Source organism: Gallus gallus, chromosome 15 (genome assembly GCF_016699485.2).
Source record: "Gallus gallus isolate bGalGal1 chromosome 15, bGalGal1.mat.broiler.GRCg7b, whole genome shotgun sequence".
Lineage (NCBI taxonomy): Eukaryota > Metazoa > Chordata > Aves > Galliformes > Phasianidae > Gallus > Gallus gallus.
In genome coordinates, this window is record NC_052546.1 from 5,658,794 (window position 1) to 5,671,563 (window position 12,770).

General features: G+C 46.4%; 1 protein-coding gene across 2 annotated transcripts in view; it reads left to right on the top strand.

Moving 5' to 3' along the window:
- Positions 1–12,770, top strand: part of SETD1A (SET domain containing 1A) — a 45,190-nt gene that overhangs the window by 1,329 nt on the left and 31,091 nt on the right. The window contains 3 exon segments of one of the 2 annotated variants that reach the window (NM_001030661.1): positions 214–484; positions 3,488–3,600; positions 5,672–6,850. In NM_001030661.1, coding sequence (NP_001025832.1) covers positions 214–484; positions 3,488–3,600; positions 5,672–6,850 — 1,563 coding nt within the window. 2 annotated transcript variants of the gene reach the window in all.

Sequence of the window (12,770 nt, forward strand, 5' to 3'; positions counted from 1 at the left end):
GGGGGGGGGTCCTACTGACAGCACTGCTCCGTATTCGGGGACAGAGCTATTTCAGTGCATGGCCGGGCTCTTCCTCAGAGGCTGCTTTCTTTCCCTGAAGTTTGCAGGAGGCTTTAACCCTCTCCCTCCCATGCCTTCCCAGTGCCCTTCTCTCTGCTCTCTGATGATGCCGATTATTTGTATTGCCCTCCCCTTCCTTGTGCCTGCTTCCAGATTGATGAGTTTTACGTGGGGCCAGTGCCTCCCAAGCAGGTCACCTTTGCCAAGCTGAATGACAACATCCGTGAAAACTTTTTAACCGACATGTGCAAGAAATACGGTGAAGTGGAAGAGGTGGAGATTCTCTACAACCCCAAGAACAAGAAGCACCTGGGCATCGCCAAAGTGATTTTTGCCACTGTCAAAGGTGCCCGGGAGGCTGTCCAGCACCTTCACAACACCTCTGTCATGGGCAACATCATCCACGTGGAGCTGGATACAAAAGGTGAGCGGCTTGTTTTGGCCTTCTGTTAGTGGCTGGCAGTGTCTGTGCTCTTCCCCTGCTAAAGCAGCTCCTCTTGCAGCCCCAAGAGCTTGGGGTTATGAGTATGGAGGGAGCTCTATCCCCCTGCGTGTGTGTTGCGTTTTGGGCCCTTAGCAAGTCACGTGGAGCACAATGTGTTGTCTGTTGCTAGGAGACAGCCCTGTAATTTGCAAAATGCTGCCATCCTGCCCTGTCCACAGGGTCCTGGCTGTGCTCAGCCTCCTCCCCGGACTGCCGTCCCCCCACAGCTTGGGGTGTTTGGATTTTTGTACAGACTTCATGCTCCTGGTGTTGTGAGGTGGGGATTCATTCTGGCTGTGGGTGCTGGCCGCTGCGTGCCTGGCATTTCATTGATGCTTAGCAGCAAACTCTAGGCTGGCAGCATAGGCATGCCCAGCGCTTGACAGCATGAGTGTGCATGCAAGTGTGTGTGCAAGTGAGAAGCTGTCTTAAAGCAGCAGGACCGCCGTGTCCCAGCCAGTTCCCGGGTCCACCCCTGAGCTTGAGGAGTCCCATAAACCTTCTCCTGGTGTGGAAACATTGCATCTTACTGGTTTCTCTTTTCCTTCACTGTCAGTGAAGGACTTTGCTAAAATGTACCCAAATCTTAAACATTGTCTAAAGCTAAAGATGTGTAGCAACCTCAATGTAAATCAGCTGTCTCTTGGACTTCTGCCTTCCGAATGTTACATTTCTAGTTAAAAGCTGATTTGTTGCACCCTTCATTGGGAAGGGGACGTTGTTAGCACCATTTTCTTAGAAAAGAGAAAAAAGCGCACTGCTGATACATTTGTTCTGTATTAAAAGGTTTCAACAATTTAGTGTGCAGTCTGTAGAGCAGTTGGCATGCTACACGTGGTAAGAGGGTATAGTAAGACCTTAATTGACATTACTGATCCCCAGCAGAAACAAAATCACAGTACTAGCTCAGTGCTTTCTCTTGTAAGCTAACATTGGCTTATATATGTATGCTTTGACATTCTGTTATCATTAATATTTACAGGCAGGCTCTTTCCCCTGCTTACTTTGAAACTGAAAGGTAAATTACATTTAAAAAAAATTAACCAAAATTTGTAGTTCTAGTAATGCAAGGTAAAGCTGGCTCGTAAGTTGTGGATGTCTTAATGACAGGTGTTTAAACATGCTGATTGTACTGCATTCCTCCTGATTTTCCTCCATTCATAAACTACTCTGCAAGTCTTGAGCAGACAGCTGTTCAAGAAAGTTAGCTGCACATGGGGAAAAGGACATTAAATGCTCCTCTTTCTTGTGAAAAAACATCAAAATTTTCATTTTAAATTGCATTTTGTTTTGTTTGCCATCTGGGCGCTTCTAATGTTTCTTTTTTTTCCACAGCTGCATCTATTCCATTCTAAAAGAGTACCACTGTAAATGTTTTGTACTCTGAGAGAGTCCAGTAAAAGTATTATTCCTAAGGTAGCATTAGCAGGTTTAGGTCATTCTTCATATGTATGTGTCTGTATGTGTATGTACATTTGTGAAATAAATATTAGGAGTGAAGGTGTTTTGTCTGTCTGGCCTGAGCACAGGCTTAGGAATCTGGAACTAATAACTCAGTTCTCTTATCTAAGGTGGGCTGGTTTAAAGCAAGTTCTCTGCCTCAGTGTATCCTTCTGCAAAGTGGACATAATAATGGCCTGGCCTTAGAGAGATAGCTAAGAGTCATTACACACAAAGCTCCTTGAAAATGAAAGTGTAAGTTTTCCAAGAGGAAATATGAAACTTTCTAACAACTATTTTACATTTATTTAAAAACCAGTTTTAAAGTAAACCCAACAATTCTGTGTCCACAGTGCTGTGGTTTCCTGGGGATGTGCAAGTGTTAATGATTCCAAGCATTTTAAGCCTTGTCTTGAAGAGATGGGTTTTTGTTATGACTTCAGTTGAACGCTTTATGTAGTTGATAATGTGGCTCAAGGCTTTATGAAATGAAATCTGAGAATCAAATAACTTCATCTGCAGTGTTTATTCAAAATAAATCAGTCCTTTCCATGTGCAGAATCAGGCCATGGATGCTTTACTTTTAAATTGCCCAGTGATTCGCAAGGAGCATGGAGTTTGCTCCTGCAGGACCTTTCCTTCAATCATGTTCTCCTGTGTTAGGGGAGATGCCCGTACGCTGAGCTCAGGTGCTAGCCCTTCCATTTTTGTATCTGTTCTTTATCTTCCAGAGCAAAAGTCAGGCAGTCTTGGGGTCTGGTTCTGCTCCTTTTGAAGTGGGTGACAAGTTTCTTACAGGCTGCAAAATAAGAAGGTTTGGGTTACTAAACTACAAAATAATGAAAAATCTAATATTAACAAACTGTGTTTTCTCTAGAATTCAGAGATTTAGGAATGAAAAGGCTATCACTAGCAAGATAGGGGGGCATTTTGTTTATCTAGCTTTTATTCTTTGAAAGATGCTATCGAGCACATACCTTGAACTAAGGAAAACAAATATCAGTGTCTTTTTGGAAAAGCAATGCTAATGGTTTTGTCCTCGGCATTCCCAGGCACCTTGTTTGCATTTATAGCAGCCAGTTTCTGAAAGCAAGGTGTGTTAGCAGAGCGTTCTGGAGCGGCTCTGGGTGTTGGCAGAGGCTTGTCCCTTTGGTCAGAGTTTCACTTCTTAAATCTGCAAACTATTTGCTTGGCACTTTGGAGAGGAGGGAAACTGCTGCTCTCCAGAGAGCGTGGTAAGGAGCACAGCTGCCAAGCAGACTGAGAAGAGGAAAAAGGATTTGGGAAACCTCTTTGTCTTGGCTTGAGAAAGGAGTGTCTGACTTCACTTGGCCTTGCAGATTATTTAGAAATGATCTCTACAAACAAATCTCAGAGGTGTTGCTTGCTCCTCCTTTGCAGGGATGCAACAGGCTGTGAGTGTTAGCAAATAGAAGGAATGCATATTTTTACATAGGCCATATTATTTTGGTTTATTAAACTCTTCTTTTGTGGTTTGTGCAGGTGAAACCCGCATGCGATTCTACGAACTGCTCGTTAATGGTCTTTACACTCCTCAGACCCTTCCCGTAGGCACTGAACAGGATGCATCGCCAACTGTGAATGAAACCCTCCAGGTATGGTTTCCTTGGCTTTTGTTTAAGGGTAGCTTCTACAGAATTCCAAACAAACACTTCACTGAACTTTGCTTTTTTAGACTTTCAGTTTAGCTTCATTTTTTTCTGTCTGTTCATAGTTTCAGTGCATGTTACTAATCCACATTTAAAAGACACCTTGATCATCTTGCCACAGGAGATGTAACTGTGAATGTAGTGCATGTGGCTAATCTGTATGCCCACATTTGCATAGTGTGGTATGTGTTCTTTGTCTTTTTGAATGAAAAATATCTATAGAACCAACAGCATGTGCCCTATTAATGCTAGAAACTTGGGCAGTTATGAGGATGATGGGATCAGGTCTGTCCCTGACATTATTCCCTTGAAGGCAGGAGGAAGGATTTACAGTGCTACATTTGGCCTAGCATCTGCAGCACGTAATTCTTAGCCCATATATTCTTCAGCTAAAAGAGGGGAAACATCTGATCTTGAGTAGTGGCATCAGTTCACCAGAATCTTAATTAGTCATTGGTATCAATTATTAAGAAAAGCAGTCAGCAAAATACCCGAGGGCTCCCAGGGTTTACTCAGTACTTAAGGAACAGATCTCTATATGGGTTTGTCCAGGTAACTGCTCCTCTACAAACCCCACTGCAGTGAGGGGTGCAAAAGGAAACAAAGCCTGTTGGTGTGGGTTCCTCAGCCCCTTTAGCACGTCTCGATGTCCTTTGGCTCGGATCATAGCTTAGAAACTCAATTCAAGGCATCAAGTTTTGAAGGAGATTTTTGAAGCTTCTAAGTATAAACTTTTCCTCTCAACCTCTTTGTGCTCTTATGACTTCCTAGAATGCCATAACTTCATTAATTCTGTAATCAGGTGTTTTCAGGACAGCTTAATGGCTGTGAATTGAATATAAAAATCCCACTGATCTGAAAAATCCTAATGTCCATGTGGTCATGGTCTTGACAAGGGATCACACTAGGAGCAGAGTCTGCATAAGTAAGTGGATGAAATGCATGAGTGTAGCAGGCAGGTGTGAGCTCATGGTGAGTTTAGTGGTGCTGGCATGTGATATGCAGATCATGGGAAGGATCCTTTCACCTACCTGTGTGTGGGAAGGCAGCAGCTACTCTGTGGTCTGACCAGTGGGACATGGTGTGCTGCTGGGGAGCTGAAGCTCAGCCCTGCTTCTTTCTACCAGGAGGACGCACGGTGAAGCTCTTGCTTTGCTTTATGGAAAATTGATTCTGGCGCTGATGTTTAGCAGGGCACTGTTATGACTCAGCAGTGTCTGAGTGGGAGCAGGGCTTCTCCTAGAAACCCCCTGGATATGCCTGTGAACTCAACTGCAGAGCAATTACTCGGCTGCTCTGTAGAGCTGTAGGGTTTCAGTTTTCAAACGCTGTATTCAGTAGCACTCTACCTGAGCACTGTCTTGGTGGAGGGATGTAAAACCTATTTTTAGCAGCTGGGAACTTTCTCAGTCTTTTATACCTGTAGCCTTCTCCTTCATTGTTGCAGGCAAACGTTTGGTAGCAAGGGTAGTGGTGTGCAGCTCCTTAACCAACGTAAGGCATGTTGCCTTCAGCAGGCCTCTGCTTTCACGTATGGGCTTGATATATAGGTTTGATTGAAGATTTGCTGATTTGGATGTTTGGATTTGTTTGCAAAAAAAAGTTAATTTGATATCTCAGAAACGTTCTCAAACTTTCTTGTTGTACAGGATTTTGTCATTTTCTTCTCTGCAATTTAGACAAGACATATAAATAGAAATTTAAATTCTTATAGCTGAAAGTATTTATGCAAGTCTGCTGGTCACCTGATGCTCTCAGGTGTAGCTTATGAAGAATACTATTTTATTGGCTTCCTTCCTCCTCCTCTTATAGTTCCTCTCCTTGCTTGCTGTTTTCAAATCAAGGGGAATGGTTCATAATGGATAATGGTTTGTGTTTTCAAGGATACTCTAACCTATTTTTTTGTCATGGAAATCAATGCAAACTCCCAGGTACTCCTCAGAAAACCAGGTGGGTTAGACGAATAAGCATCTAAAAAGTGAGTGTTTAGGTGCTTTTCTCTTTTCTGTTTTTATAGTTGACAGATTCCCTGAAGCGCTTGAAGGACAGTAACCTTTCCTCTGTGGGATCATCTGTCACCCCAAACAGCAGCACACCGTTTTCCCACGACACAGCCTATTCCAGCTGTCGGCAGGACACCCCAAACTCGTTCAGTCAATTCACCCCGCAGTCCCAAGGAACGCCCCACACCCCACGGTTAGGGACGCCGTTTTCCCAGGATTCCACGTATTCCAGCCGTCAGACGACGCCGGTGTACCACTTTGGGCAGGACAGTGGGTACAAACACAGGAGACATGAAACAAAATTTACAGATGCCTACAACCGTCGACCGGGAGGACATCACTATGTTCATAACTCTCCTGGTGTTTTCCGTGGGACAGAGCATCAGTTCAGTACGTTCAAATCCCATCAGCAGGAGCCAGTTCAGTTCTCTCACACTCCTCCCCTGAGCCACTCGAGTTCTTCGAGTTACAAGTCTGCCTTCTCTCCTTACCAAGCACCAGCCGTATTCCCCCAGTCTGAGGAGCAGCCGTTTGCCCAAACCTCCAGGGAAGCAGAGTACCGAAGGCCTGCACCGCCTCCCGCTGAGATGGTCGTAGAAAGCAGTGCTGCCACCAGTGCTGATTTTGCTCCAGTGAAGGAGAAACCGGAGGAACCTCCACCCTTACCAGATTCGAACTCTGCTCCTGAGCCGAGCGCACCATCCTTCTCTCAGACCCCAGAGAGGAGCGAGACCCCTGGCACCCCCACTATGGAGTCTGAAATGCAGCATAATAGCTTAGACTCAAGGATTGAGATGCTCTTAAAAGAGCAGAGAACAAAGTTACCTTTTCTTAATGAGCATGACTCAGATAACGAGGTCCGAATGGAAGGTAGCCCTATCTCCTCTTCCTCTTCTCAGCTCTCTCCCATCCCAATGTATGGTTCGAATTCTCAGCCTGGTTACAGAGCTCAGACGCCTTCCTCACGCCCTTCCAGCACAGGCCTGGAGGACATCAGCCCCACGCCATTACCTGACTCTGATGATGATGAGCCCATCCCTGGGACTGCTTCTCTGAATCAGAATTCCAGGGGGACATCAGAGGCCAGCATGACCCCCATCGATCAGCTGAACAGAGCCTCCAAAGTCGAGACCTTGGAGGTTAAAGAAATGGTGCCTGGTGACCAGACTCCAACATCGGAAAAGATGGACGAGGTAAGTGAGCTGGAAATGAGCTACAACGCTTCAAACCTGGGCAGGGAGAAGTTTTTTTGTGTGTGTGTGTCATTCAGAGTGTTGGGTTCCTGGTGGCTTTTTCTTTTACTCAGTGTCTCTCAGTGAGCTGAATGTGACATGCCATTCTCTAGGTTTTTTGGTTTGTTTGTTTGCTGTAATTCATAATTTCAGCAGAACATGCCATGGAAGTTTGGCCACTGCTCATGCTGTGGATGTCCTGAGCACTTAAGCCACTGGAGCAGTTAGTTGAGCATTTTCTGCCATTGCTCTGGTCCCTGAATGTGGGTGTGTATGTATGCACACAGTTGCTTAACGGGGCTTTCATGTTATGCTGAAGTATTGAATGTATACTTTGTTTGATAGCTCTCCAGCTATTTATGCCATCTGGTTTGAACAGAAGACAGTTGCTGGGTTTTAATACTCCCTTCAGTCAGTTCAGGGGGAGGTAACTGGCTTGTGGGGGATGTGCTCCATTGAGTCTTCCAATAATAGAGCAGAGCTTGCTGCCTCTCCTGGGGCATTTGTGGCTGAAGGGACAGGAGAGCTTAACAGTGTGGAGTGGTGCCAGCAGACAGAAATTACGTTGCATGGAGTGTCTGTTTGGGACCGCTGTTGCAACAAATGTGAGTATGGCTTCAATAGACACGTTGGGTCTATTTGGCTGTGTCAAGAAATGGTCAAAACAGAGATCTTTGCAAATAACAGACCCTTTTCCCCCAGCATTTATAGTAGTAATGCAAACAAATGAAACTGCATGGTATACAAGAACTCTTCAGTAAGGAAACCTCTTCCATCCAGGAAGGCTTGTCTTCTGTAAATGTCCTGAGCATGAGATATCAGTTCCATTTATTCATGAAAGTTTCTGGTGTTCAGCTGGCATTTAGTGGGTTTCTCCAGTGGTATGCAGTGCTGGGGCTTTCACCCCAGAAGTGGCTGCATTTCAGGGCAGGGGGAGCTGCTCCCATGGGTGCAGACTTTGCAGAGTGCTGATCTGAAGGAAAGGTGCTGCTGCATTAACGTAGTGCGTGTCTCAGTGTTAAATAGGAAAAAATGTCACTGTTCTGGATGCTTTGTTTTTTTAATGTGTGTCTTTCCAAACCTGGCTGCCCTTGCATTGCCGTTGAATCTTTGAAAGAATTTGGTTACTTAAGGTCTCATTGATCTAGGCTGGCCCATGTTCCCAGGCCAGGGAGGCTGGTGGGACCTGAGAATGTATTAATTAGCAACGAGGTTTTGATCCCTTATGCTCAACCTGGCAGGCTTAAGAGGGGATACCCTAATGTGCTAGAAAGGAAAAAATAAAATGAGGAAGGCATCCCTCCTCTCTTGGCTGTTCTGGGCATGTGTCTACTGTCCTTACTCTTGTGCAACAGAGTTGCAGCCAACTATAAACATGTTTGGGAAGATGGATGAATGCCAGCATGGTATGTAGGGTCAGGCACTCTGTAGCTGCAGTCAGCACGGGAGCACTGCTTGGGTGTCACGTTTGCAGGTTGCGATGTGGGGCAGTGGTGTGCTGGCAGTAGAGCCCGTGTTAGGTCTTTGTCTCTCCTTAATGAGATGCTGGTGTCAGAAGTTCACGTTGTGGCTCTGTGGTACAAAAAGATACGAACACCTTGGTCTTCTGCAGAAGTCTCTGAGCAGGTCCTGCTGCCTTAATTGTCTATTCCCCACCCCAAAAAAAGTTTGCTGTTTGCCGTTGGAGCTGTTTATTTAACCCTGCTCTTGGTTACAAATCACGCTAAGCCATTCTGGTGTTTGAAAAGTTGCCTGTGCCTTTCTTTGCACTGTCTGATGCACAAAAACCATCTCCATGTGTTTCCACTTCCTTCCTCCACCCTTCTCTCTGCTTCCCCTCCACCGCTCCCCCCCCCCCCCCCAAAAAAAAAAAAAGTTTTTTTTTTTTTGCTTTAGAAAAAGGCTCTCCTGGCTTCCCTCTCTTTGGTGAAGGAGCAGAGCTGAGTGGTGACTTAACATAGGCTGAAATTTGAGCTGCAGCTTTCCAACTGAGCTGGAGAGGGGCACTGAGGCTGTCTGAGAGCTGGAAGCTGAACCTCGGGCTCCAGCCCATTGTGATAGCTCTGTTCTGCTCCTGGGCCTTCAGGCTGCTCCGCACAGCAGAGGGAAGGCAAGACCAAACGCTTCTAGCAACCGTGTGGTATGGGAAGGCGAGCAGAGATGAGACAGGAGTGTGGGGAGGGATTATTAAGCGTCATAAGGAAGCAATAAGTGGCACAGAGTTTGAACTGATTTGCTTCATATTTGGCTTTCCTTGAGGGTCTGAACAGCCCTTGGGCTCCAGCTGGAAACATCACGGCACTCCCAGGGACAATGCGAAGTGCAGGGAGGTTTTCCCTGAAACAGTAGCAGCTTTTGAAGGATGTGGTCCTGTTTCCCATAAAAAATTCAGGATTTTTGACAATGACTGCTAATAGAGTAATGCCAAATTGTCATGGAAGTTAAACACCCCAAACTTGCCTTGGGTATGGAAGGTGCTGCCAAGGCTGATGATGACTCTGATTTATCCTGCCAGATCTGAATGTTGGTTTTCTAGATCCAGTACAATGCTGCTAAGCCCGAGACCTTGGCTGCTGGAGGGGAATGGCCGGGGACAGGGCAGGGTGCAGGCAGTGCGAGGTAAGAGTAGATAAAGGCTTCCTGCACTGGCTGCACAACCTGCAAGCCAGCAGGACAAGTGGAGGGAGGTCTTCAAAGAACCAGAAGATGGCAAGAAAGGAGAACAACTGAGCTGTGTAGTTATTTTAATAAATGTGAGGGTAGCAGTATGCAAACTTTCCTTCCTGCCTTCCTGAAAGCTAACAAGGGAAGGACTGTGGTGATTTCTTTTTCATAGGATCTTTCTGTGCTGTTTCAGAAGTGCAGAGGTTAAGTACGTACCATTTCACGCTTTGACATCCCGTTGAGCCAGGTCGTGTTTTTGCTTGGCTTGTTACAGGAAGAGGCCCTGCCTGCACTCCGGGGATTATAACAAGTCACCGCGCTGTGTATCGATGATGCCTTTCATGTTTCAGCTGATGAAGGTGTTAGCTGGTGTGCACAGCCTCTGTGTAGCAGGAAGACCGTGTGATTGACGATTGTATTTTTCCAGATTGACGAGCACAAAAATGCTTTTGAACCAAGAATCAACAGACTCGTGTCTTCCTGGTGGTTTGGCTGAACAGCTTGGTACTGTGGTGGGGGGAGTGCCAAAGGTATTCCTGAAAATAAAGATCCTGAAATGCAAACGAGATGCAAGCAGTCCTGCTGTGGAGTTCAGCGAACAGTCTGGGGAAAAATCTGGGAGTCTCACAGTGCATGGCCCTGGAGATACCTGACAGCCGCTGCTGTCACTTGTGCTCTGCACTGGGCTGTTGTGATGTGCTGAATGCTGTGCTGGGTGCTGAGGTGCCTCTCACAGCATGGTGCTGACAGCTCTGTGCCAAGCTGGTGGCTCAGGCTTAGCCCCACAGTGAGTGAACCCTGGGATTACACCTGGGCTGAATTTGCACTTTGCATCCAGTTGTCTTTGGGCTCTTGTGTGGCCATGGTCAGAGCTGGAAGAAATGAATGTTGAAGGGTCACTTTGTCCCTCTGGAGCCTTAGCAGGGTGCATTGCCATCCTCCTTGGGACACTGCATTGTGTCTTGTGTCGTGTCCCCATCCAGACCTAGTTATGGGTCAGTGGCTCGTGAATGATTCCCCTCACTAAGTTCTAAGTTCCCCTCGCTAAGTTCAACCTCAAGTTGTCATGAACGTATCAGAGAGAAAGCAAAGCCCCAGTGCATGAGGAGGAGAAGTGAGGATCTGTAGCAGGAGCTGTGCCTGCAGGATGCATCCCCTCCAGGAGCCTGCACGCAGATAGAGCCTCTCTACTCCTGCTTCATTTGTGAGATGTGTTAAATAGGGCTTCCTGAGGGGGAACCTAAAGGTGTCTGGCCAAGGGACACTCCAGGGCTGAAGAGCGCAGAAGTGATTTATTCAAGGTAAATGCACGTTAAGGCTGAGAAGGTAGAGTCTTGGAGCCAGGAAATCTGATACCTTGGTTTCCACAGTAACTGTGCAAGAGCCCTTATGCCCATAAGTAGCTGTTATGTATGTATAATATATATGAGTACACCTGGGATCCAATTTACAGCTAGAGTGGGATTCATCATTCCTGGAGGGAAATGGGGGAAGTGGATGCAGTGGTAGTTCTGGATGCATTTTTTTTTTTTTAATTGAAGAAAGGAGAAAAAGCTGAGAGCTGTAGTGTATGCCCAGCCTCATGAACACTTTTTCAAATTTTCCTGCCTCCTGAGCTCTTGCAAATGCAATCATTCCTGATGGAACCAGTTCCTAATGGAAACTCAAAAAATAGGTGTATGTTGTGACTCTGAATTTCCAGGAAGGCAGCCAATGCCCAGGCAGCAGAGATTCAGGCAACCGCCGTGCTTCTACATGAGAATGGTCTCAGCCATGCCAAACCTGTGAAATTAAAATGAGTGCCAGTGGCTCCAGCTGTGAGATGTGGGGGCATCTTCCAGTGTTTAAGCCCATTCAGAAAGAATGGCAGCACACAGATCCCTTAGAAAATGACTTAAATACTGCCCTACACCAGATCCTGTTGGGACCTTGGAGATCTGCTCGGTGTTGTGCATTCCTCCAGAGCTGGTTGGGGAACACCGCAGGCAGGGATCACTTCCTCGTGCATCCCATTCATTTACCACAGGCAACCTGCTGCCCCTTCAGAATTACACGAAGCAGGGGAGCTATTTGCTGATTTGTGTCTGACTTTTGACTTCTCGCATTTGGCTGCAGGTTGGTTTCTGGAGCGCTGAGCAGCCCAGTGTGGGAAGCAAGGAGTAAACAGACCAGAGGGGAGCACTTTTTGAAACAGAACATTGTGGGTTTCACTGGGTGTACTGGCAATGTTCTCCCTCGGATGGGGGGAAACCTAAACAGAGGAATGTTTGACTGCATGGTTTGCTTGGGTTTTGATACCCAGCTGCTTCAGGGGAAGGATGGAATGTGGGTCTTGTTGGTAATGGAGCCAGAAATGGTGAAATGCTTTGAAGTGTAACTGAAAAATAGAAAGCAGGCTGTGGTTGGGAGGCTGAGTGCCTCTCTCACTCTCTGGTACTGGGCCAGGGCTTTGAGGCTTTTACATTTTGCATATCTCATAGAAGTGACAATGCTGTCCCTTTTTTTACATCACTGTAACCAGTTATACTCTTGCTACCAGCTCAGTTTTTCTTTGTTTTGCTATTGGTGACCTCCTGTACATTTTCAGTTCCAATTGAGCTGGGTACGTATAATTGAATTGCTTGTTAGTAGGTAAAGCAGTGCTTACCGTATGCTTCTGTAATGTGTAGATGTGCTGCTGCTCTGGAAGCTTGACTCCAAATTGCAGTGTTTAACCACAGCACACAGTTACCATGGAACGGTGCGTGCAGGTCTGATCTCTGCAGCCCATTTCCAGCCAGAGACCCTCCTGGTGTCTCTGCTTCTGCTCCTCACAGTTATTCCCTTTCTTTTCAACACCCCAATTTCAGCTGCAATGGTGCTGAATGTTCAGATGCCATGAATGCAGGCTGTGGAACATGATGCCAAGCGACACATTTTCCCTTACAGCTTCCCCACCCGGTTATCATTCTGCTCGCATTCTGCATCTGATGGCCATGCAGAGTGACTGAGGGACCGCAAATGAGGTGCTGGATGGCAAGGTGCATTGCAACATGTGCCGACACTGAGCAAATGTGCCAGTGTGTTAGGTAATCAGCCGAAATATTGAGAAAATAATTGCTGCTAACATATTGTGCTGGCATCCAGAACAGCGCCAATTCCTGGGGCTGGTTTTGAAGAAGATGGAGCAGCCGCTGTGCTATATGTGTGTGTCTAACACACAGCAGCATGCAGGCGA